Source organism: Oratosquilla oratoria, chromosome 21 (genome assembly GCF_046742065.1).
Source record: "Oratosquilla oratoria isolate Oo_2021 chromosome 21, ASM4674206v1, whole genome shotgun sequence".
In the NCBI taxonomy this organism is placed as follows: Eukaryota; Metazoa; Arthropoda; class Malacostraca; order Stomatopoda; family Squillidae; genus Oratosquilla; species Oratosquilla oratoria.
The window spans coordinates 24,359,430-24,385,763 of record NC_134797.1 but is presented as its reverse complement, the minus strand read 5'-3'; the positions used below and the strand labels follow the sequence as shown (position 1 = coordinate 24,385,763).

Genomic DNA, 26,334 nt, shown 5'->3' with positions numbered 1-26,334 from the left:
TGCTCTGGCCACATCATATCACCTTAGTTATTGAAATAAAATATTATTAATATTTACTTTATAAATGACATTGTAAATGCATGCACATGCTAACATTGGACTTACAAGTGAATATTTATCTCTGGTTGAACTTCTTCTGGTCTGTTAGTCTCACTTAAGTATACTTCCGTCCCCAAATCAGTTGATCAAACTTTACTTGGATGAACTCTAAATACAATGTAATTATAGCAATCCTTAGAAATGTCTACTCTAGAATCCCTTTATAAATGCATGCAAAGCAAATACTATGTTCTAATATATATAAATTTGGTCTTCTTGCATCAACGAAACTGATTTCAATTGTGACACATCAGTATACAATGATATACAAGCTATCTAGTTACAGTACAATCTACAATCTTTATCAATGACTTGTGTAGAATGGTGGGTAACCTACAAGCTCAAAATTAAACTATATTAAGTAGGATTGGGTAACTTTACTAAACTAGTAAAACTGTGTGATCAGTCCTGGATATTGTCTTTGTGATTCACAAAAGGCACCTTTGAAATACTTTTCCATGAGCAGAATGTAAGCCTTTCCAAACATTTATGACACATTTCTTTATGTAGCTTAATATTATGTAAATATATGCATGTGTTAGTACAAACACGCTCTTTCACAGGCCAATATCATGTTTACATACACATACCATGCTTCTTTCGTATGTATGCTCATACTACCCACAAAAGCAGACCATTAGTTTAGCCAGAGTAAATCCACATGGCAGCTCCGAGGTTGTCTTTACACTTTCAATAGCTAACGTTTTGAATGACTATGTCATACATCAAATGACCTGTTTAAAAATGGTAACTATAGTGAGCTATAATTAGATGTAACTCTTGGCAATTTACCAACTAATCTTTCAGAGTAAATAATTTCATTATTAACATAAAAGATCATATCAACATTCACTTAAACAACATCGCATTAACCCATTCATATCTGTGAATCGCACAGAATGGAAATGGAGGTGCACAAATACATGCTATAAAATGTGCGACAATTAATCACAAGTTTTCATTCTTACTTTAATCATGAAGGAACAGCAAAATCTTGCCATATCTATCATATCCTTCCCCTAAAGTACTTCTCAACTTAGTTACCCACAATAAGCAAGTCAACTTGCTCAAATATATTAGGAATCCAATAATCAGAGTTAGGACAAAAATTGGTGAAAAAAAAAATACAAAGAGCAGCTTCAGTAGTTAGTCATACAAAAGATATACACCAATGTCATTTTACAATTAGATCAATCAACATAATGTGCATACAAATCTTTCATAAATGCTACTATCTACAATGACAATGATAATTGAAACTTTTTTCCTTTCCATAAAATAACAATTCTTTCCTCTATAAAACAAGTGCTGTACCTTACCATCACATATACCACAGAAACAAATTTAGGAACTACTTGCTTCCTTGCATTCTCATATTCATTCTTCAGCTTGATGAATTCCATGGCACGCGTTGAGAGTCTGTTTATTCACACAAATAAACCTTTTATTCATAACCCTGCCAATCAGATGCCTCTGACTCGTCCTCCATTTGCACACCAGTGCACTTGATGCCATCACGGAGCATAGGAGTGCCCTTTCCTTTGCCTATGAAAAAAATTCAGAACAATATTAGTTTCAGTAAACTACATGTAAACAAAGATCTTAAGCCTGACCATATTCTGTACTACAAGTCACATAACCAATATAAAACATTGATGAAATAGGTTTCAACTAAATCATACTTTTAATGTATACATACATACACATACCAAGGCTTTTTCCCCCTTACAAGGGGGGTGGCCAAAAAGAAAAAGGCATAAAACCATTCCCACCCATTCCATCCCTAAATACACTCCACCCCCCTCCACCCTCCATCCACTTTTATTGCACAATATAATAATTTGTTAGTACCACTAAGGGATAACTGTCCATCTGTGCCTTTTACCTTTTCTTCTCTACTTGACTCACCTCCCCTTCCTCTCTTAACTTCCTTACAAAATATATTTCTAATACTCTCAAAATTTTATGCCATACTCCCCTATTTTACATCTGCCCTCCTTTTTGCCTCCTTTATCTTACATTCTGCTTCTCTTTTTTTTTCTTTGTACCTCTCATATGTTTCTCTTGTCCTACTTTGCAACCAATCCTTGAATGGTTGCTTCTTCTCTTCTACTACCTTCTTAACTTCACCATCCCACCACTCACTAACCTTGCCTCTATTCTCTCCAAACCTCCTTGTTCCACATACCATCTTTACACACCTTGTCACTCCCTCCTTGAAACACCTCCATTTCTTGTCCACTCCTACTTCTACTCTATCTTTTATCACCGCCCACACTTATCTCGGCTTTTCCTTGTACTCCTTCTCCTTTTCCTTCCCATTTAAGCGGTAACTCTCTACCTCACACCCTTTTCCTTTCTCCACCTATCTTCTATTCTCAACTTATGTTCCACCAGAAAATGATCTAATATTCCCACACTCTCTCCCTTAAGAACATGGACATGCAAAACTCTTCCTACTCTTCTTTTTGACACTACTACAGTCTAGACTGGATAGAGTGAGAAATGAGCAGGTGAGGAGGAGAACAGGGGTGGTAAGGGAGTTGGGAGATAGGGTGGATGGAAGTGTTGGGATGATTTGGACACATGGAAAGAATGAGTGAAGAAAGACTAGTAAAAGAGGTATGGAAGGCAGAAGTGGAAGGAGTGAACATGAGGGGGCAACCTAGGATGAGATGGATGGATGGGATGAAAGGGGCTTTGGGGAAGAGGGGAATGTCTGTTGAGGAAGGACGGGAGAGGACGGAAGACAGGGGTGAATGGAGAATGGTTGTATATGGATGATGTTGTGATGCATGAGGTGGAATGGGTGGGGGGATGGAAGGGTGAGGTAGTATGTGTGAGCAAAATTTGATGCAGCCCGAAGGGGTTTCTCCTTGTCTTCTCCTTTTCTGCATGGGGGGACTGAGAGGGGGGGGGGTCGCCGATTTAATGAAGCGGCCTTGCTGTGGATGTGCTGTGTCTTGCGACACTACTTCTGACCCAGGGCAGTGGACAAGATGCAGGGATGACCCGTCATCCAGGAGGTGCCAAAATAAGAGAGCGGGAGGAGGGCAGAGGGGAGTGGAATATATAGGAAATGGAATGGGTGGGAGTGGTTTCTATGCCTTTTTCCTTTTGGCTACCCCCCATGTAGGGGGAAAAAGCCTTTGGTATATGTATGTATGTATGTTTTTGGCTACCTCCCATGTAAGGGGGAAAAAGCCTTTGGTATATGTATGTATGTATGTACAGTCCATTAATGCCATATTAACCACTCTTCCATCCACTATCCTCTCCCATTTGTGCTTATGCTTGACTTTTTCCTTAAACACAGCTATCATCAACTCTTTCCAAACACATCTCCACCATCAGCTCATCACTGTTTTTTACCTGGCACTCAAAACTTTCCAACCACTCCACCTATTGGTTAATCCCCTATTCTAACACTGAGATCTCCTAATACCACTACATTGACATTCTTCTCAAAACTCTCTAAGCACTCATTTAAATCTACTCAAAAAACCTCCCTTTCCTCTACACGCTTCTCACTACCAGGCCCATACACACTTACAAATATCACATCTTCTTTCCCAGTTTCACTTTCATCCAGATTACCTTTGAAGAAACTTCCTTCCACTCAGCCACATGCTTTCCTATCTCCTCACTTACTAGTAGAGCCATCACTTCCCTTCCTCATCCTCCTTCACTCCCAACACCCTCCCCACTATACTTCCAAACTTAAAATCACACCTACCTTTCAACTTAATTTCACTAAATGCCAACACATCCATCTTCCTTTTCATAAACATACTGTCTCTCTCTTCCTTTTTACTTTCATCTGTACCACACCCACACAGATTATGAGACCCAAACCTTAAGAGAGGAAGGGGAGGTGAGTCAAGTAGAGAAGAAAAGATAAAAGGCACAGATGTTAACAGAAGAGGAGGCAGTAAGAGGAAAATGGGCAGAAAATTATTAGAGCAGGTAAGGTACCTGGGTGTCATGCAGTGTCTGAAGAAGGGAGGTACAATGATAGTGGACTGGCTAGTGAGGTTGTTTAATGTGTGTCTAGGAGAGGGTAATGTGCCAGAAGACTAAATTGGACAGAGTGAGGAGACTCGGGCTTCCTCACTCTGTATTTTTCTCCTATGAATAGTCAAAGCATGGCTTGGGAGGAGCATGATTCCAACCAGAAACCCAGTAACTTGGTTACAGAATGTGCATGGATGAAATATAGATGAGAACAAAAGGGTAGAGATATTTTGGGCTCAGTCTGGAGACCTAGTACCAGCCCCTCAGGGCTGCACCTCTTGATAAAGATGAGGGGGTTGATGGCTTATGAAAATGGACATCTTTGCTGTTCATCTTGCAAGACCACCACATTGGTCATTGTATGATTTGTCTACAGCATCTGAGTAAACACTAACCTACAAGATGTCTCAAATTCACATGTTAGATCTGGAGTGAATGTTCTGAGCATTTTTTTAATAATAATAATAAGGTCCTATATGACATAAAATATGGTAAATGTTAATTCATAGATAAAGCAGCTATATGTAGCACCTTCAGAGATACAACTTACCAAGCACTCTTGCTAAAACCACTATGCAGATTTCAACACCCTCTGGAGAAATAAGAAATAGTTTTTCCCTAAGAAGCCTTTCTTTGTATGCAAGGAACTCAAAAGATACTTCTAGATGGCCAGAATCAATTGTCTGAAACATTAACCATAAAATTTACTTAACTTTACAAATCTAGTAATATTCATTATATTTCATTGTATATCATATCACAATTACCAGGCACCATGAGACTAAATTGAGTACTTCAATTTCTGAAAATGGGTGCCTTTCATGAATCTTGTTACAACTAGAAATCACAAAATATTTTACTGAGGGTTAGCACAACTGGTCTTCTCAGATCTGCAGAGAATTGTTACTACTAATTCTATTTTGCCTACGCACCATACATAGCCTAATTTGATTAGTCAAATAATGCAACATATCCTTACATTTAACTCTGTGACACGACAGAAGAGATTTGTTGATTCCTTTACTTGATAGCCTTCACTGGCATTGCTAAAAGGAAGTGTAATTGTTATACTGTACCGATGGTTGATCTGTAAATATTTAGTTAACATGAAATTCTGCAATAGTTAAGGGATGAGAATTATGAAGCATTACAATTATAATGACAGGCCTAAGGTAACATACTACAAAAATTATGCAGACAAATAAAAGTACAACATGACAAATGGATCATAATGCAAATATGAATAAGTACAACATGACAAATGGATCATAATGCAAATATGAATAAGTTAATGTTAAATCTATGTCCCTATATTCACCATTCAAATTATCATATCAGCTGAACACAAATATTACTTCCTCTCTTTGAGTATTCCTAAAAATCATCCAGATCTGTTGCACCACTAAAACTAAAAGACTTGTGCATACACAAACTCACAACTGCCCCTTTTTCCATTGGTTAGGACATAAAACCTTGTAAAATGGGTAGCACTCATGCATAAAGACATCTACATACCATCTGTAACACTGACACCCCAAGGATACCCAGACAAACTCCAACTACTGAATAACTTGACAATCTACCCATTGGGTAGATATTTCAATACACACTGCCCCCATGTTTACAAATATAATCAATACCTCAAAGAGGAAATAAAGTTCTAGACCAGTGGTTCTTAACATTTTTCAGGGCCTGTACCCCTTGATATTTCAGAAAAATTTCTTATACCCCCATCCAATACAAATGCAATGCAAACATATGAAAAGAATTGTGATACAAACCTTGCTTTGCTTTCTCATTATAAATATACAGTATCATGCACTGGCTATCATGTCTCATACCCCCAGATTCAAGGTTTTGTGCTTCATTTCCACTGTTCTAGACCAACACCCCATCCTAAATGTACTACAGTGAACTCAACACAGGACAACTAAACCTAAACCAACATACAATCTCTCCAGTAGGAGGGAAGGAGAGAGGGAGGGATGAGTTGGGATGGGTTTTAACTATATATGAAGTGGGTGTGTACCAAGGGGTATAATTTAGAAAATAAGTGCTAGAACCACTGATCTAATGCATACCTGCAAGAACCCAACATGAGCCTCATATTTGTCAGGTCCTTTTCCTTCAACTGTTATGAGTGTGTTTCCCATTTGATCTGTATCCTCTGAGAAATGCACATGATGATGACTACCTGAAAAATCATTATGTTATGAATTCATAATCTTGTGAGTACTCAAAATCTATTTGGCATCAGTGTAGACAACACAGGAGTGTACATACATTTACCTCTTCATTTACTTAGGGTTACATACATAAAGACCAACTGCAATTTACAAATTGTGTAAATTAGATATAACTAAGAAATACAACAATCTTTTATGTGTGACTACTATACAATGGGTTATTTATACAATCTGCATGTTTCGATTCCCAAACATATTACACGATTTGTTATGATTGTATAATCAATCTTGGTTGCAAGCTTTTCTTTATTTCATTACAAACTACAGGAAGTCCTTAACTTATGGCCTAAGCAGCTTTGAACCAATTCCATTTATGACCACTTTGAGTGTCACACAGCAGGCAATGTAAATATTATGTTTGAATTCATTCCATTTGGCATGGCATGGTAACACATATGCCTACTCCCACATATCTCCCAAACACAAGTGTGTTCTTCTCGCTAACTTTCACTCAATGGCTTCCTCCTCTAATATTTAAAATGTCAACAATGAGAAAGAGTATCAATTCTGCTGATAGACCAGCCACGAGAGGAAGGCTACTAATTTTGAGCTGAGGATGATAGTAATCCTGCAGTATGAAGGAGGTAAAAAGTAAAAAACATATCATGGGACCTACACCTCTCTTAGTCCTCCATTCCCACCATCTTCAAGAACAAGGAACATATATTAACACCAACAGTACTCGTAAAACAATGACAAGGGCCCACCCACAAAATTAATTAATTATATGTTGATACTATGGATTATGCCATGTCTTTATTCGTCATCCTGTTTTTAACATGGCTACCATGCCAATCTGCATCCAGCAGGTTTACCCATAGGTCTGTGACATGATTTTTTTCTTTCAAAACATAATGGTGCTGCAAGTTTTGTCTGGTTGTTCCAATAGAATACCAAATGTAGTATTACATACATACTGTAGCTCTAACAAGCAGGAGAGATGTTATGTGTGACAACAGCAACATATGAAATGAACTCTATTTATAAACAAACTCCAGAACCATGGTGTGCCTGTCCTGCAAACTATTACCTATTATTTCCTCACATGTGTTATTTTGCAAGAGCGCATGTAATCATATTTTCCTCCACCGAAACCTCATATAAAAAAGTCATACATACATACATACATATACCAAGGCTTTTTCCCCCTTACTAGGGAGGTAGCCAAAAAGGAAAAGGCATAAAATCATTCCCACCCATTCCATCCCTGAAAACACTCCACACCCCTCCACCCTCCCTCCCATCTTAGCACCTCCTAGATGACGGGTCATCCCTGCACCCTGTCCACTGCCCTGGGTCAGAAGCAGTGTCGCAATACACAGCACATCCACAGCAAGGCCGCTTCATTAAATCGGCGACCCCCCCTCTCCGTCCCCCCATATAAAGGAGAGGACAGGGAGAAATCCCTTCGGGCTGCGTCAAAATTTTGCTCACACACACTACCTCACCCTCCATCCCCCCGTCCATTCCACCTCATGCATCACAACATCTTCCATATACAACCATTCTCCATTCACCCCTGTCTTCTGTCCTCTCCCGTCCTTCCTCAACAGACATTCCCCTCTTCCCCAAAGCCCCCTTCACCCCATCCATCCATCTCATCCTAGGACGTCCCCTCATGTTCACTCCCTCCACATCTGCCTTCCATACCTCCTTTACTAGTCTTTCTTCACTCATTCTTTCCATGTGTCCAAACCATCCTAATACTCTTTCATCAACCCTATCTCCCAACTCCCTTTCCACCCCTGTTCTCCTCCTCACCAACTCATTTCTCACAAGTCATACATGTAAATTAAGAGGTACCTGAATGTACAGGGTATTTCTACACATAAATAATTCAACCTCCTACATACCTTTATCTCCTACCTCCATGAGAACTAAATTAGTATTTCCACTCATGTTGTGTAGGCACGACTTCTGGTTTATAAACTATTATAGAAATAAATCTTGTCTTGATGGGATCTTCTATATAATTATATATAATCTTTGCAAATAACCAGTCCTGTGGAAAAATCATCAATTAAGATATAAGGAAATCATTGGTAACCACTGAGAAATAAATCAAAATACACATTTTTAAGTATTGCAGTATATATGTACATATACAGTATGTATACACACACTCAAATTGAGAGGAAATAATAAGTGGAGTCCCACAAGGCTCTGTATTGGCTCCAATAATGTTTGCCATATATATATATATATTACAAAGGATTACAAAGGCAAAGCATGCCGACAGGAGACCTTTTGATCCATATCTAGGTCGGATGCAAAAAAAAAAAAAAAAAAAAAAAAAAAAAAAAAAAAAAAAAAAAAAAAAAAAAAAAAAAAAAAAAAAAAAAAAAAAAAATTTAATAATAATTTAAAACTATAACAATGTAAATAACAATTAAAATACATAAATAAATGCATTGGTATAGTTGAATAACAAACAAACAGGTAAATAGTAAATGATAATAAATTGACATATAACTAATAATAAATGAAAATCAGACAGACAAATTATAACAAAACAAAAACAAATAATATAACATAAATTATAATAATTACAGCATCTTACTTAGGTATTTATCTAAATGATTCTTAAAGCTTCGAACTGAACTACATTGCACTACCTGTGCAGGAAGTTTATTCCATTCATTAACTACGCGGTTGGCAAAGTTGTTTCTACCTACTTCCAAATTGAATCTATTTCCGGACAGTTTGAGACCATTGTTTCTTGTCTGATTCTCATTCAATGTAAAAATTTGGTCACTTTTGATGTTGTCAATTCCCTTTAAAATCTTAAAGACCTGTATCAAGTCACCTCTGAGTCTACGCTTTTTTAGGGAAAACAGATTCATGTGCTTAAGTCGATTTTCGTATGATTTATTTTTGATATTTGGAATCAGTTTTGTGGCTCGCCGTTGTACTTTTTCCAGTCTGTCAATGTCTTTAATGAGATTCGGTGACCATACGGAAACAGCATATTCCAAATGTGGACGAACTAACGATTTATATAGCTTGTTAATGAGTGATGGACTTTTGAAATCAAAAGATCGCGCAATCAATCCCAGAATCTTATTAGCTTTCTCAGAGGCTGAAATACACTGCTTGGATGATTTGAGGTCGTTACTGATAATTACGCCGAGATCTTTTTCACTATCCACTTTTGTTAACGAATTTCCAAATAACTTGTAATCGTACTTGCTGTTATTTTTACCTATGTGCATTACCTTGCATTTACTTGTGTTAAAGTATATATACATATATAATATATATATATATATATATATATAAATGACATGGATGAAGGTGTGGAATGTTATATGAACATCTTTGCAGATGATGTGAAACTACTAAAGAGAGTATGTACAGAGGAAAATTGCAAATCATTACAAGAAGACCTGGACAAAATCTGGAAATGGAGTCAAAAGAGTGAAGTGAATTTCAACATCTAGAAAAACAATATAATGGAATTTGGAAAAAGCAAAAATAGAATATTGGGACATTACAAATTTGGGACAAAGGAAATAAAAAAAGTCAACTTAGAAAGGGACCTGGGAGCAACTATCACAAATGACATCACAGCAGACAAACATATTAACAAATTAGTCAGAGAAACTTTCAATTTATTAGGATCAATGAAAGTGGCCTTTTGACTACATGGATGAAGAAATGGTAAAGAAAATATTAGTTACATTGATAAGACCAAAATTGGAGTATGCTGTAACACTATGGACACCTAGCACTTAAAGGATAAATTTGAGAGAATTCAAAGAGCAACGACAAAGATGGCACTGGGAGTAATTATCCCAAACAACTTGTCCTCTGATAAACAAATAAACAAAACTGAGAAGAATCATATAACTTGCTAAGAACAATAAAGATAGCATTTACCTATTTGGACGAAGAAATTATTAAAAAAATATTAGTCACCCTGATAAGGCCTTGACTAGAATATGCAGCAACACTGTGGTCACCCAGTACCAAAAAGAATATAAGGAAAATTGAAAGAATCCAGAGAGCAACCACAAAAATGGCTCCAGCACTTTCAAACTTGTCATATAAGGAGAGACTGGCTAAATTGGAGTTACCGACTTTGGAGCAAACAAGAGAGAGAGGGGACCTACTGACCATCTATAGAATCATGAAGGGCACAGAAATACTCAATAAAGAGGACTTGTTAAATTGTGACAAGAGAAACACAAGAGGACATGGAAAGAAACTCAAAAAAAGATAGTTATAGAAGAGATCTTGACACTATACCATGAAGCCAAGAATGAAAAATTTATTTCAATATCAAATAATGCAAGTACTGGAAATGGGCAACAGCCCTAAAAGACCATCTTTAAAGTATTCCTTGGGAAGTGAATCTATTACAAAAACAAAGGAAAAGAAAGATTTGGGAGTGTTGATATAAGACAATCTGCCACCTGACAGAAATATTAGCAGAACCAAAAACAAGTTGTAGAGACCCTGATCTGCCCAAGACTAGATGTATCAGCAGTATTGTCCCCACACAGAAAATATAAAGGTCAATAACCAAATTGGTTCACAGTCTGGCATATAAACTATATGAGGAGAGACTAAAAGCACTGGGTCTACCAACTTTGAAAGATCCAAGAGAAAGAGATGATATGATAATAGTATTTAAGTCTTTACAGGGGATAGATTACATAAACAAAAGATCTCTTGATTAAGGATGGGAAGGTTTTGAGGTCATGGAAACAAAATGTGAAAGACTCAATGTATAAAGAATGTGAAGAAATAGTTTTCCATACAGATACAAATACCTGAAATAGCTTAGGTGATATAATCCAAATTAGAACAATATATAAATTCAAATTTAGGGATAACAATTGGAAAATAAAGATATAGCACAAGTTCAAACTGTACATAAATTTGAAGCCAGGTATGATAAATGGCGGAGCAAGAGACAGGATCCCACAAACGTTGCTCCTTTTTTGTTTACAACAATTGGGTCTACACACTTTCCTGATGGAATGATAATATGTATGTTATACATAGTTATGTGGTGAATTTCTTCTAAATCTTGTCATTTCCTGGATAATTTGTATGAAGTATGTCTCTCATTTTAAAAATAAATTTATTTCCAAAGCTATCACAACTAGAGTCAGCATTCATATTCATTCAATTTACTTGTCTTTGACTATCATTTAGTCTAGTTTTATTATCTATTTCATGTAAAAGTGCTAAAGTTTTTCAGTCATCTACACTATCTGGACTATATATATATATATATATATATATATATATACATATATATATATATATATATATATATATATATATATATATATATATATATATATATATATATATATATATATATATATATATATATATATTAAGTAAATAGGAAATCTTCATTAACTTTTGCCCTAATATATTCCATAGCTTAATTTTCTTCAAAGTAATATTAATTTGTCTAACCCCTTTCTTTATACACAATAACACTCTTCTACCACCTTCTTTGCTGGATGTTTTTCTTGTATGCCATGTCCTATGGGAAATTTGGTCAGGTGCCCCTTTAAAAAGAAAAAAAAAGAAAAAAAAAAAAAAAAAAAAAGGGGGGGGGGGGGTATTCTCCTCAGTTGCTATCACATGTGGAGATAACTCTGCTCCATTTAATCCTTAATCTAATCTTACTTTATCACTAGAAAACATGCCAACATCACTGAATGGAGCACATAAATCTACTGTACTATTTCCTAATGTTAGTACCAAGTTTGTTTAGACAACTGTTATCTCTGCTATTGCTTGTTTGTTGAGTGTTGTCACCTGCTTCAATTGGAATATGTATCTTTTCTAAGGACCTCACTGCATCTCATAATAATTTACCTTGTTCCTTTCTTTTGTATTTTTCCTTGCTTCAGGTCTCATCACTGCCTATTCATGTTCCTCATCCTTTTTGATATTATGTGTCACTCCTATTTTCCTATATGCCTCATTGCTTGCTTCATTCAAAGTGTACAAATATGAGTATTCTTTCTTGAATTCCACCCTTTAAGACAGAAGGAACTTGGGAAGGCAAGGAGCCTATGTCAGGAGGAGGGTCACTAGAATAGGTCTAGGTGTTGTCTACAAGTTGGAGCTTGAATCCTTCCAAGTCTTCTAATTTCTTCAATATCACTATCAAAATAAGGCATTCTCATCTCATATAATTCAACAAATATCATATAATGTTCAAATTTCCCAGACTTAATAGCAAGATTCATCTCACTCTCTTATCTCTTCTGGTATCCCATGCTGCATTATATATCATTGTTCTTTTTATTCAGGTGGTTTTGTACCCGAATTATTTTCTTTTCATCAAAACCAAATGCATGTTCCTCCTTACCTTTGATAACTATGCAGCTTGTAGAATATCTAAATATGGCCGACTCATTTTGCTCCTTCATTCAATTATGCAGTCTGCCCTTTTTTTTCTACTCTCTCAACTTTTATAAAGAATTCCTCCACTTTATCACACCTTCTTGAAGGTCTTTTGGAAGCCCTACTTCTTCACTTACTATCTTACTGGTGTCATGTTCTACCTTTAATATGATTTCACTACGATCGTTCTTAAACATGACCAACTCTTCACCAGTTTCTTTGACCTGTTCAATTGCAACTTCTAATGTATCTATTCTTTCTTCAATATTATCCCAAGTGGTAGTTTGTTCATCTGGGTTACCAATTCCCTTACAATCACTACACACTTAGAGTAGTAGCAGTGAATGAAGCTTATATTATTTCCTTCTAAAAACTGGTCTCCTCCCTGATAACTACACACACACTATGGTGCCATAATTTAGATAAATACATCCTAAAGCATAATCAGTAAACAGTAGGGATAAAAGAATCTAAAACTATATGTTATTCTTTTTTTAAGCAATTAGTCTCCAATTATAAAAAAAATCCATTTGATTCTGGTCAGTCGGGATGTCACTCCCTATGATGACAGTGTTAAACTTGTGTGGTCAATATCCCACATGGGGCTTCTGAAAGGAATATGCTAGAAACATTCTTTTTTTTTATATTCAAGGGAAATGTGAACAAGAGGTCTGTGTTGATCTCTATTTTAGATTAATAGCAACTCCACCATACAAAAAGATGTCTATTTTTAACAAGTCATGGATCTATGACATTGGATACTTTGTTCAATAAGCCACAATACTTCAATTAAAATAAAAAATTATAAAGTTGGTTGGAAAAGTCTAAAATTCAAGTACTATGACACACCAGTTGTTTAACAAAAAACTACTTTGATAGGCAATGCTTTTTTCCTGACACAACCACAGTTGAACAATAACTACTTTGAAATGCAATGCTGACACATGACACCAAAGTGAGCAAGATCCTATGAGCATCTTCCAGTGGTTTTCTATAAGAATTTATGAATAAATCACAAAAATACAACCAAAGAGAACCTGTTCCTATCCTTCATCTACAGCCTTGTTTGATTATAGACTGGACATAAATCATGTCTTAAGTTCTCCTCAGGATATAGCCCAAGGCAAGACAATAACTGTAAATATCTGCAACAACAAAAAAACTGTCACCTCCCCAATTCTGTTTATATCTCAACTTCACTTCACACTGATTACAAGTAATTTATTAATGTGACACTAGGGAATAGCAAATCGATCTAACACCTAGCAAAGTTAAATCAACTGAATCACTCTGTAAGTACTCCTATTCTTGTACTACTTGGTATCACGGAAATGAGTTCGTGTCCGTAAGTCCTTCTGTCAAGACTCAAGGTCTGCAAAACCTGAGATAATAAATGTCGTTCTAAGATTTATATTTAACCTGATTGATTTCTACTAGTACTTACCTTTCCACAATTACAGAAGAACTTAAAACGTATTTCAAGAACAATCTAATCAGTACTATTCTAAATATAACACCTGTATCTACTATCGATGTTTGAAATCTCAAACATGCGCAATCGGTATCCAAGAATAGCAAGTCTTGATTGAGACAATTGAATGAGTGATGTTTGTTTACAGTTGATCTTATGGTAAGATGATGTAAAATTGTTTGATATATCACTACAATTTCTAACACGTTTTATAATAATAATAAAGTATATTTAAATCCACAAATAAAAGTAGAAATTATAAGTTCAAAGGAAAACCTCTAATCACAGAAATGCACATGGAAATGTATATAAGATTATCAAGCAAAGATAGACTTATAATTTCTATTAATTATGACTATTCTATGTATTGTAGATGTTTTATGAAGTTAGATCGCATATCTATTTTCATTGTGTTTTAGATAATGTTATCCTTAAGCCCCAAGATGTCATGCGTAAACAAAACAACGTAACAAAATACGAAAGCAATGCTGTGAAGTGATTAATCGTAGTTATTTTCCGTAGTAAGTATAAAAATCTATTGTAAACTTTATTTGAGGATTGGTTATGCTATTGACATGTTTTTTTATGTTTACTCGTATATCATATGCATATTGATAATGTTATCCTAAAGTGACAAAAGCCCCAAAATTGTAATGCGTAAACAAAACAACGTGACAAAATACGAAAGCTATGTTGTAAAATGAGTAATCGTGGTTATTTCCCGTAGTGAGTATAGAAATCTATAGTAAATTTTGATTGAGGATTGGTCATGCTATTGACATATGTTTTTTATGATTACTCGTATGTCTTATGCATATTTATCATATTGGCATGCAAAAGAACCAGACAAAACCTGAAGTTATCATTGAAAAGTGAAACATTGGGCAATTTATTTCCTCCCATATAAGGTACGTTAATACAGTAGATTAACACAATTGAATCCCTAACTGTCTACTTAGTTTGTTTCATCCATCCAAGGATGCAGCTGTCAGCGTCCGTTGTCACTAGGCAGGACACGTCTCCTAAGTCTGTCTTACTTAGTGTACCGAGTCGAATTCCATCCATTAACGATGCAGCTGAAGCGGTGCTTCACTATAACCAGGTAGCTCTCTCCACTCCCTATTCCAGTCTTGAAAGCTGTTTGACTTTGAGTTAGTGCTGGTGTAGCCTGGTGTTGGTGGCTGATCAGGGATCTCAGTCAGCCATACTTCGAGATGCCTCTCAAAAGTGTCAGGTGATACACCTGACACTTTGTGCCGTCTTGATGGGATGCTGTTAAAAAGTCTGGGTCCAATGTAGGTGAAACTGGTGAGTCAAAGTCTTGACCTGAGTCCCTGTGTTGACCCATGTATGCTTGTGACATAGCACAATCTCCCTCTTCTTTGGTTGTTAACCTCTTCACTCCGGGGTACATCGCACATCTGGCAGCATTAGCTGCCCGACGTGCGATGTTGCGTCATAATAATCGCATTATAAAAGATAAAGTCAGTGCTCAATCGTTCGTTCTCTTTCACCCGTGTATTTTGATAACCATAGAAAATTGATGAAGCCAGTTTAGAGAGAATGGAGATTACGTAGGTACGACTACAATAAATATAATCAAGATGCCAACGTCGGCATCATCGAGTACCCACTTGCTCCTCATGCCGCCTATGTAGGCATCACCGTATGGAAATGATTAATATCCCTGATGTTTGTGTTAGGTACCAATTTTTCAAGAGTTTTTCAGACACATGACAATGTAATGCTGTCTGTGCCTCTGAAGTGAATAAAGTTTGAGCGCTCACAATCTCTCCTAGTAGTTGAGGTGCTGTACCCCCTAGATCTTACTTGTGAAAGATCTATGGGGATTCCAATTCAATTATCTCAGTCATGTAAAGATAATCAACACAGATCATATCAATTCATTTCTGTGTTCAGGTTTTGTAGGGAAAGTTATATATGGTGTTGTTGTTCTTATTCTTGAAAAGGAATTCTTGTAGCTTCTAATGTTTCTAACCATGATACCTTAACTATCTTTTATTGCAGGTGAACAGTCATGAAGTTAAAACGACAGAAGAAAGCTCAGAGAATACTTGGATTTTTCCAGCATAATTTTGGTCTGAAGCCTCCATACAATATCCTCTTGGATGGAACATTTTGCAGTGCAGCCTTAGAGGTTAGTTATTTCAAAGATATCTATCCTTTGATATCACATTGGTATTGGAAATTTTTGACTGTCTCCAGACATGTAAATATAAAAATTTTGACACCATTTTCTGTTGTAGGAAAACTTCAGCCCTTAGAAAACCAGACACTGCCACTGGTTAAACTCATAAGTCATTCAATAAAAAGATGTTGTTTTGCTGTCTGAAAAAGAATGTTAAACACTGTAATATACTTTTGTTTAACTTTTGTAATATAATTTTTTTTTTTTTTTTTTCTTTTTTTTTTTTCTGGAAAGAGTGTAAAACACTGTAGTGTAAGGTTAAGGTGTTGTGTCTTCTATGTGGCAATTGTGTTTGGGGCAATATGTATGTTGCAGGCTAACTCTGTTGGTATCATACTGTTTTAGTGTATTGGTGTGACCTTTAGGTCACACCATGTCATTGCAGTGGTGCAGCCATGTCATTGCAACTCTTTCTTGTCTTGGGAGTGGCTTCTCAGCTGGGTTGATTTCTTGGGGATTTTGGTGAAGTATAAAATTTGGCAGTATACTATAGTGTTTGATTTATAATCTTGGTGAGTATATACTTTTATTTGGATGTATAGACCTCACCAAACATGAGTGTTTTCCTTAGCTGTCGTGTAGAATGAAATTACTGTTGGGCAAATATCAGTTCTTATGGGAAAAAATAGGTTAGGTTCCCAGACCCTCTCCAGTCACTGGGACACAACATGACGCAACAGGACATTCAAATCATGCTATTATGAATCATGATCGTGTTCAGCAAATGCTGGAATATCTTACCTATTCGTGTAAACATGAAATTTCATGTACAGTGAAGTTGTGTTGGGAGAGGTCTGATGGTATTGTGGGGCACTGGGCGATATCTTACAAGTATTTGAACAGAGTACTACTGAGGTTGTCTTTGTTGTGTATTTAACTAATTGTAGTGTATGGGAAAGGAGCAATGCTCGTGGGGTCTTATCTTTTACACTTAAATTATCAAACCTAACATAAACATCATATATGGTTTAAATTTGGCTATATCACCTTATTCTCCAATTATCATACATACATATCAGCACATCCAAAAAGCTTTCTAATCCTGGTAAGGGGGATGGCCGAGTCAAATTTACCCTGCACACAAAAATCACACACCCATCTACCATCCTATATCCAGTTATCCCACCCCCCCTTCCAATCTTAGCTTCTCTTAGATGAAGAATCATCTGTCCCCTGCCATTGCTCAGGTTAAAGGCAATTAGAAAGACACAGCATTTCCACAACAGGGCCCAATAGTTACAAGATTTTGCAGACTGGAATCCTGCAGTCCTACAGCAGCTAGTGTTAGTCCATGAACATCTCCATAAATCTCTCCAGGAAGAAATTTAGGATTAATTCCTGCATTTTATTAGTGTGGAACTGTTTCTATCGCCAGTTTGTACTATTAGAAGGAAAGAAGTTGCCAGTTTTTAGTTCTCTTCGAGTCCAAATGTGAAAGAAATATAGTCGAAGTTGATAGAGAGATCTTGGGCCCAGTCTATAGGTTGTGTCAGCCCATTGAAGCAATGGAATTTAGGAACATTGAGTTTTGAATATGGGCACAGGGAGATAACTTTGACCTCCATCTTGCAGGAGCACCTCATGCGGCAGATAACCATCATCAGTTACTGTGGAAATGATATACAGTGCTTTACATTATTATCAAACAGCTATTTATACACTCAAGAACGGATGACCCCTGACATTCACAGATTCACATGTTCACAGTTACCAGTTAATATTATTTTGTGTTGAATAGAGTTTGTGTTTGATGGTTCTGGCTACTTCGAAGTTTTGAAATTGATTGAGGTGCCTTCCAGTGGTTATTTCTTTGTTTATTGAATGGGCCTATGGGGCTTGGAAATTAATGTCCCACTAACTCTCACGAAAGTCGGGTCATGTCTATGTTATTTATTGATTAATAAGAGTTGAAACCACTGTTGTAACTCAAGAATTTACAAATGTAATCAAATTACATACTGACCTTTTTTTCCAGGCTAAAGTGAATATCAAGGAGCAGGTCCCAAAATATATTGGTGCACAGGTTTTCTTGGTCACTACCCAGTGTGTCATCATAGAAGTGGAACAGCTTAGTAAGATGTGTAAGTAATAGTTTTATTCCTTATGTTGGCTATATTGTGATATAAACTTAGGGTTCTAGAAGCCATGGGAGATGCCATGAAAATGAATGTGATGGAAGAGGTGAATGATAGGATGAGGAAAAGAGAATCAAAAGGCTTTGAAAGCAATGGATAATAAATTGACACAACCTGAAGGGATTTAATTTTGTTTGCTATATAAATTGTCAGGTGGATGAGAGGGAAGGGTTGCCATGTAGTGAAGCAGTGGGAGTAAACCAGATTCAGTTGTCTGTTGTAGAGGTGCTGTGTATTGCTGCATCACCTTTGATGTGAGCCATGTGTGGGAGACAGGGATGGTCCCTTCCTCCACAAAGAGGTTAAAAGACAAAAGTGATAAAGCTTGGATAAAATTGAAGAAAGACAAAAGGCCTGAAAAATGGAAAATATAGACTGTACAAATGTGCAGAGAAGAAAAGAGACAGCCATTGTGTTTTAGGATGGATGTGGGATGGGTGAAAGGTGGATATATGCTTTGAACTTGGCTACACCCTTTATAAGCATGAAAGGATCTTTTTATATGTATGTATGTAGGGCTTGTGTGAGGGTAGGGAATGGAGTTAATGGTTTGAGGTGAAGGTGGGACTGCAGTAGAGTTCTGTATGTTGCCATGTTGACATGCACATGAATGGGCACGTGTGGGAGGTAAAAATGAGGGTGCTGGGCAGGGGTTTGGAGTTTATGAGAATGGAAAGAAGTGGGAGTTGTATTTACCTACAGATTGACCTCTCATTAACGGACTAAAAGGGGGGTAATGGTGTCTGTTGATGTGAATAATCCGTTGATTTGGAGTGTTTTTTGGGTGGCAGAGTGATTGCACAGCACTAAACAACAGCACCAAAAACAGCAAACACAGCTAATTAACATCCGTTAATGAGAGGTCAATCTGTAGTTGTATTACAGGGGAAGGGAGCTATGTTCGTGGTGACCCATCTTTGTACCTTTCAGCATCAAGTTTTTTCTTAAAATCTTTTATAGTATTTGCACATACTGTTTCTTTATCTAGGTTATTCCAGATACACTCTGTGTGGGAAGCATTTTTTTTTTTTTTTTTTTTTTTTCTTCTTTTTTTTCAGATTTCATCTATAGTTATCCTTTTTGAGTTTCTTTTCATGGCCTTTCATGATTCTTTTCTCTGCTCCAGTGTTGGTAGTTCCAATTTGTTTGTATGTTAATTTGGAAAGACCCTACTAACTATAGACTTTTGGTGCATGTTTATATAAAGTTTATATAATGATGAGGTGAAGGCAGTTGTAAAGATGATGAAAGCAGGTAAGGCACCTGGTCTGGATGGATGCCATGCAGAATGTCTGAAAAAGGGAGGTTCAGTGATGGTGGACTGGTTGGTGAGGTTATTTAATGTTTGCTGGAGAGAGGGTAGAGTACCGGAGGACTGGAGAAGTGCCTGTATAGTTCCTCTTTACAAGGGAAAAGGGGACAAGTGTGAATGTAGTTTCAGAGGGATTATCTTGTTAAGTGTAGTAGGGAAGGCTTATGGGAGGATCTTAATTGAGAGGATTAGGAGAGGAACAGAAGGAGTAATTGGTGAGGAACAGTGTGGATTTAGGACAGGTAGAGGTTGTGTAGATCAGATTTTTGTGGTAAGACAGATATGTGAGAAAGCTATAGGAAAGGGGAAAGATGTTTTTTGGGCTTTTATGGATCTGGAAAAGGCTTATGATAGGGTAGACAGAAAGGCACTGTGGGAGGTTATGCAGATTTATGGGATAGGAGGAAAGCTTCTGGGAGCTGTCAAGAGTTTTTATGAGAGTAGTAGAGCTTGTGTCAGGATTAGAAATGGAGAGAGTGAGTGGTTTGAAGTAAAGGTGGGACTTCGTGAAGGATGCGTTATGTCGCCCTGGCTGTTCAACTTATACATGGATGGGGTGGTGCGAGAGGTGAATGCTAGGGTAGTGGGTCAGGGATTGGAGATGGTTAAAGAAAATGGAGAAAAGTGGGAGGTGAGCCAGCTGTTGTTTGCGGACGACACTGCGCTTGTGGCAGGGTCAGAGGAGGGATTGAGGAAGCTGGTGGCAGAGTTTGGGAGAGTATGTGATAGAAGAAAGCTAAAGATAAATGTAGGTAAAAGTAAGGTGATGAGATGTACAAGGGGTGAAAGTGGCAGTAGACTGGAAGTGAACATTAAGGGAGAGCGACTGGAGGAAGTGGATAGTTTTAGATACTTGGGTGCAAGTGTAGCAGGAAAAGGTGGAGTGAAGGTGGAGGTAGAATGTAGATTGAGAGAAGCGAGTAAATGCCTTGGTGGATTAAAGAGTGTAATGAGGAATAGACATTTGGGAATGGATGCGAAGAGGAGACTGTATGAAGGAGTGATTGTGCCAACAGCACTATATGGGGCAGAAACGTGGAACATAAGAGAGTTTGAATGTGTTTGAGATGAGGTGTCTGAGAAGTATGGTGGGGGTTACTAGGCTGGATAGAGTGAGAAATGAGGAGGTGAGAAGGAGAATAGGGGTGAAAAAGGATTTGGGTGATAGGGTTGATGAAAGAATATTAGGATGGTTTGGACACATGGAAAGAATGAGTGAAGAAAGACTAGTAAAAGAGGTATGGAAGGCAGATGTGGTGAGAGTGAACATGAGGGGACGTCCTAGGATGAGGTGGATGGATGGGGTGAAGGGGGCTTTGGGGAAGAGGGGAATGTCTGTTGAGGAAGGAAGGGAGAGGACGGAAGACAGAGGTGAGTGGAGAATGGTTGTACAGGTAAACGTCGACTTACGATGGCATTAGGTTTCGATAGAGCCATCGTAAGACGATTTCATCGTAAGTCGATCCCCAATTTGTGTATCACTCTGTTCCGTGGTCACTGTACCTAGCCTACCTGTATATTAACCACCAGAGATACTGAATATAGCCTATTAAACATGTACAGTAGTTTATTTAATTATTTTTATCCTTTTTACCATATTCAAACACTATAATATGTATTTTCAGTACGGAACTTAAATCTCGCGGGCAGCAGCCAATGCCACCGTACGTGTCGTAAAAATACTCGCATCATAAAATACAGTCACCGCTTATATCGATCGTTCTCTCTTTCACCAACGAATTTTGAAAACCACAGAGAATGGGATTCAGGGCACATTTGAGAGAATGTAAAAACACAGGGGCGACTACAATAAATATAATCAAGACGCCGATATGGCAGTGTCGCGAATCCACTTGCTCCTCATGACGCCTACGTGTGCGGCACCGTATGGAAGGGGTTAAATATATCATATCGTCGTCGTCGTCATCGTAAAGTCGAACAATCGTAAGTCGCGGCCATCGTAAGTCGACGTTTACCTGTATATGGATGATGTTGTGATTGCATGAGGAGGAATGGGCAGGGGGGTGGGGGGTGGGGTAGTATGTGTGAGTAAATTTTGACGCAGCCCGAAGGGATTTCTCCCCGTCCTCTCCTTATATGCAAGGGGGGACGGAGAGGGGGGGTCGCCGATTAAATGAAGCGGCCTTGCTGTGGATGTGCTGTGTCTTGCGACACTGCTTCTGACCCTGGGCGGTGGGCAGGGTGCAGGGATGACCCGTCATCCAGGAGGTGCTCAGATGAGAGGGAGAGTGGGAGGGGTGTGGAGTGTATGTAGGGATGAAATGGGTGGGAGTGTTTTTATGCCTTTCCCTTTTTGGCTACCTCCCTTGTAAGGGGGAAAAAGCCTTGGTATATGTATGTATTAATGTAATGCTATATATGAATCATTGTTCTCTTATCTTGGTTCTGCATCATTGTATTCCATATTTTAGTCTGGCAAATACCAGATAATTTTATTCAACTGTGTGATACTCTTGTGTTAAAAAGAAGAGAAATCAATCTTGATGAGCACTTTCCCCACCATAATACTTTTTATTTTGTTCCTAACACCAAGCAGTTTTATTCAGCTGTATGGTATCCCTTCAGTATTGAAAGGGATAATATATAACTTGTGTCAAGCTTTCTTTTTTCTTTTTTTCTCAGGTCCTCAGCTGTATGGTGCATGGCTTGTGGTTAAGCAGTTTGCAGTGCATAAATGTGGTCATGAGGGTCGACCCATGGCTGCTTCCAGCTGCATCAAAGGGTTGATCAAGAAGAAGAATTTAAACAAGTAATCATCCTATGACTGATTAAGTTTATTGCATTTCCTAACTCTTTATCCACCACCCCATAATAAGGTGACATAGAGGAGGGAAGGTCTGTACTTTCTCTCATGAGGACCATGTTCATAACCTTGGTATGATGTAGTAAAAAAGAGCAACTCCTGGCCCTCAAATGAAAAGTTAAATTAATAGATAAATGATAATAATTTGGTTTCAAGTGGACACGTGGAAAGAATGAGTAAAGAAAGATTAGTAAAAGAGGCATGGAAGGCAAAGGTGGATGGAGTGAACTTGAGGGGATGACCAAGGATGAGATGAGTAGATGAGGTGAAAGGGGCATTTAGAAAAGGGGAATGTCTTGAGCAAGGAAGGGAGAAGACAGGAGATAGGGGTGAGTGGAGAATGGCTGTGTATAGATAATACTGTAATGCAAGGAGGAGACGGAGAGTGGGGGAGTTGCTGATTAAGTGAATCTGCCTTGCTGTGGATGTGCTGTGTCTTGCTGCATGGCTTCTGACCCAGGGCAGTGGGGGCGAGACTGGGACGACCCATCATCTAGGAGCTGAGATGAGAGGGAGGAAAGGGTGGTGGATGGGAGTGGAATGGGTGGGAGTGGGTGCTTGCCTGTTGACTTGGCTATTTCCTTTATAAGGTCAAGAAAAAGCCCTTGGTATATAGATAGATGTAAAATGCTTTTTCTATAACTTGCAGATATATTATAGCCACACAGGATGCAGACTTGAGACAGCATATACATGAAAAAGTTATTGCTACACCAATTCTTTATCTGCACCATTCTGCTCCTACATTGGAGAAACCTTCTGCCAGATGTGAAGAAACTGCCAAGGATAAAATTAAGTAAGTTATTTTTCCTTTACACTATAAGACATATCACCTTACTTTACTGAGATTATTCTTAGTTTTTAGTCACTTCTAACAAATTTCTCTCTCTTTCTCTCTCTCACACACACACCAAGGAGTTTGTGTGTATGTGTGTGTGAGAGAGAGAGAGAAAGAAGGGGTCATAACATTACCCATAGATCAAACTATATATGAGCTCTGAGTTCTCATCCAGGAGGGTAATAACTGTTTATCGAGTCCAACACATGAGTAAAGACTGGTTAATTATACACACACACAGTCCTCTAGCCCTCCTATAGATATCTGGGAAGAAATATTTGTCATCTGCATTGTATTAGTGTGGGACTGTTTCTATGTCACCAGCTAAAAATGGTAAGGGAATGGGAATAGTTGCCAGATGCTCATCATGTGCAAGAAAGTGTAAGAAATACAGTTGCAAGTTGGTTGAGATATATCTTGACCTCAGTTCAGAGGCCATGTCAACCCCTCATGATGGAGGTGAGATGGATAATGGGTGTTGAAAATGGACAGATTTGCAGTCCATCTTGCAGGTACCTGTCATTGGTCCCCTTAGTGTCAGCTTTTCTGCATTAACAGCTGATAAGAGAAAGAGGAAGGGAATAGTTGACAGTTGTCAGCTCTCCATGCATAAAAAAGTGTAAACATAACTGAAACTTACAGAAAGATCTTTGATCCAGTTTGAAGATTCAAGTGCCAGGCTCTCAAGGCTGCACCTGAAGTTATTGATAGGATTTGAAAATAAATGGTGGGGAGGTTGATTTTTGCAGGAGTGTTGCATGCAGATGCCATTTGTAAGATTCCAATAAAGATGTAATGGTAGTCAAGGAAAATTAACCTTTTAAAAGTAGTAGTATTTTTTTCAATATTATTTTGTTTTTCCATCCTAGGTAAATCCCAGGTATCAAAGGATTCATGAACTACTTAGGACTTATTGCACAGTTTAATGGTTTAGCAGCAACTTAACAACATGATTGTTGATTTCTTAGTTCAGTACTGCAGGTAATAACAGAAAGAAATGTAAATAGGATTTACTAATAGGGATGGCCTTTTCCCAAGAAGTTCCTGTAGGTAGTTTTTATTGTGGGCAAATAAAACAAAAATTTTGTTGCCATTCATGTTTACAGATCCATTTCCACACATGAAGTAAGTACACTCAAGACTCTCAAAAGAGCTTATGTTGGTGAAAAGGAGCAACAGCCAAAGAAGAAAAGAAAGAAGAAAAATCCAAACCCGCTTTCCTGTAAGAAGAGTACAAAGAAGAAAGAAAAAACAGAATCACAGACAGAAGAAAAAGTTCTGAAGAAAAGAAAGCGACACAAAAGAAAAAAGGCAGGAGATGGTGTTGAGGGTAACACTGTAGTAAGTTAAAACTATATTTGTCTATCAAGAAAATAAATTAATTGTAAACACATCATATTTGGCAAGTTGTTACATAATGACTAGATGAGATTCCCATTATATTTGTTGCAAAAGAATAAAGTGTTCTTAATAAAAATTAAGTATCTTATTGAAATCCTTAGTATATTATTATGGATTATACAAATGCTTGTTTACAAATATAAGAGTAATAAGAAATTGATCTTGAAGACATTCACAAAGATTTCAATTTCCAACAAGTGTGTGTGTTTTACCTAACTGTATTTTTACAGTGTTGGAGCTATGTTTATGGGGTTCCATCTCAGTATCCCCACTTATCAAAATTCCACTTAAACTCATTTATGTTGTTAGCCTGGATTATTTCTTCTAATGTGATCCATAAATTGATGCATCTATATGGAAAGCTATGGTCCCAAACGTCCATGAAGCAGTCTGTCTTCTTTAAAATTTTGATATAATCTCTTGTTCTACCATCCCATATTTGATCCTCTGTGTACATTTTTTTTTTTTTCCTTCAATTCTTTTCCCTACTCTAAATATCATATCACTTCTCTCCTTATGTTCCTTTAATGTGGGTAATCCCACTTTTTCCAGGCTCTCATCATATGTCGTATTACATAGGCCCAAGATCATTCTGGTTGATGCTCTTTGTATTTTTACTGCATCTTTCTAGTTTGTGTGGCAACCCAAAACCTCTGCATGGTTTGCAGCATATTAGGCTTTCCCTGTTTCTTGTCCATCCTCTTGAACTACTTCTAATATCTCATTTACCTTTTCCTTCTCTTTTCTTGTAGTCCTATTTGGATTATGCTTCTTTTCCATCCCTAATATATGCATTTCTTTTTGTCCGATAAGTCTTGCTATATTCTCCTCTCTCATCACTTTAATAACTCCTTAGTTTGTTCTTTCATCTGTTGTGTCAGTATATCTCTAAATACAATTTTGTTGTTCTCTTGGATTTTTTCTCCAACCCTCTGCTTCTTTTGCTATGGACTCATTATTCTCTTTATTCTTCTTCTTTAATTCCTCATTCTCATCTTTTACTTCTTTTAACTGTCTTTTTAATTCTTCTATTTCTTTACTTATATTTTGATTTTCCTTTCGTTCTTCCAGTTTATCAACTCTTTGGGTAACTAGTGTTAATTGGTTAAACCTAACCTCCCATGCTTCGTTCATATACTAGTCGGGGAGGTTGTCATCTCCTCCCTCATTAAATCCATAAAAGCAGTTATCTTCTCTTTCCATTGAGCTGCTATTATCTATATTTCTGCTTTTGACACCTCTGCTCCCCTGTTCTACCTCATCTGTGTGTTCTGCACTCCTTTTGTTTACACCCCTTCTAACATCCGGGGCCCATTCATCCCCTTCCTCATTTCCTTCCATTTTCCTCAGTAATCCCTCTCTCCTTTTTCTTCACCTTCCCACTACACCATGAGCTTTCCCCTTCCC

General features: G+C 37.4%; 2 protein-coding genes across 4 annotated transcripts; one reads left to right on the top strand and one right to left on the bottom strand.

The window, feature by feature from the left end:
• Positions 1-865: 865 nt before the first annotated feature.
• On the bottom strand, positions 866-14,331 carry LOC143036788 (adipose-secreted signaling protein). 2 transcript variants are annotated; one of them, XM_076204529.1, is made up of 6 exons: positions 14,182-14,331; positions 8,213-8,361; positions 6,195-6,307; positions 5,093-5,200; positions 4,664-4,796; positions 866-1,644 (listed from the first exon to the last, which is right to left on the bottom strand). In XM_076204529.1, exons 2-6 carry the CDS (start codon positions 8,256-8,258, stop codon positions 1,544-1,546), a joined length of 501 nt encoding a protein of 166 aa, XP_076060644.1. In that variant the 5' UTR covers positions 8,259-8,361; positions 14,182-14,331; the 3' UTR covers positions 866-1,543. The 2 variants fall into 2 exon arrangements, with proteins under 2 accessions (XP_076060644.1, XP_076060645.1); XM_076204530.1 differs by having other exon boundaries at positions 14,255-14,322.
• Positions 14,332-14,627: 296 nt separating this feature from the next.
• On the top strand, positions 14,628-25,003 carry LOC143036786 (rRNA-processing protein UTP23 homolog). Of its 2 annotated transcripts, none has more exons than XM_076204525.1 (6): positions 14,628-14,729; positions 16,237-16,366; positions 18,393-18,498; positions 22,508-22,634; positions 23,338-23,484; positions 24,633-25,003. In XM_076204525.1, exons 2-6 carry the CDS (start codon positions 16,247-16,249, stop codon positions 24,874-24,876), a joined length of 744 nt encoding a protein of 247 aa, XP_076060640.1. In that variant the 5' UTR covers positions 14,628-14,729; positions 16,237-16,246; the 3' UTR covers positions 24,877-25,003. The 2 variants fall into 2 exon arrangements, with proteins under 2 accessions (XP_076060640.1, XP_076060641.1); XM_076204526.1 differs by lacking the exon at positions 14,628-14,729 and adding an exon at positions 14,916-14,934.
• Positions 25,004-26,334: the final 1,331 nt, after the last annotated feature.

Excerpts from the sequence above, each read along its gene's own strand:
- LOC143036788 (XM_076204529.1), bottom strand. The coding sequence starts at position 8,258 with ATGAGTGGAAATACTAATTTAGTTCTCATGGAGGTAGGAGATAAAG. Across the intron at positions 6,308-8,212 it reads CATGGAGGTAGGAGATAAAG|GTAGTCATCATCATGTGCAT; the intron begins GTATGTAGGAGG and ends ATGATTTTTCAG. Across the intron at positions 4,797-5,092 it reads GTCGTGTCACAGAGTTAAAT|ACAATTGATTCTGGCCATCT; the intron begins GTAAGGATATGT and ends TTAATGTTTCAG.
- LOC143036786 (XM_076204525.1), top strand. The coding sequence starts at position 16,247 with ATGAAGTTAAAACGACAGAAGAAAGCTCAGAGAATACTTGGATTTTTC. Across the intron at positions 18,499-22,507 it reads GGAACAGCTTAGTAAGATGT|GTCCTCAGCTGTATGGTGCA; the intron begins GTAAGTAATAGT and ends TTTTTTTCTCAG. Across the intron at positions 22,635-23,337 it reads AAGAAGAAGAATTTAAACAA|ATATATTATAGCCACACAGG; the intron begins GTAATCATCCTA and ends TATAACTTGCAG.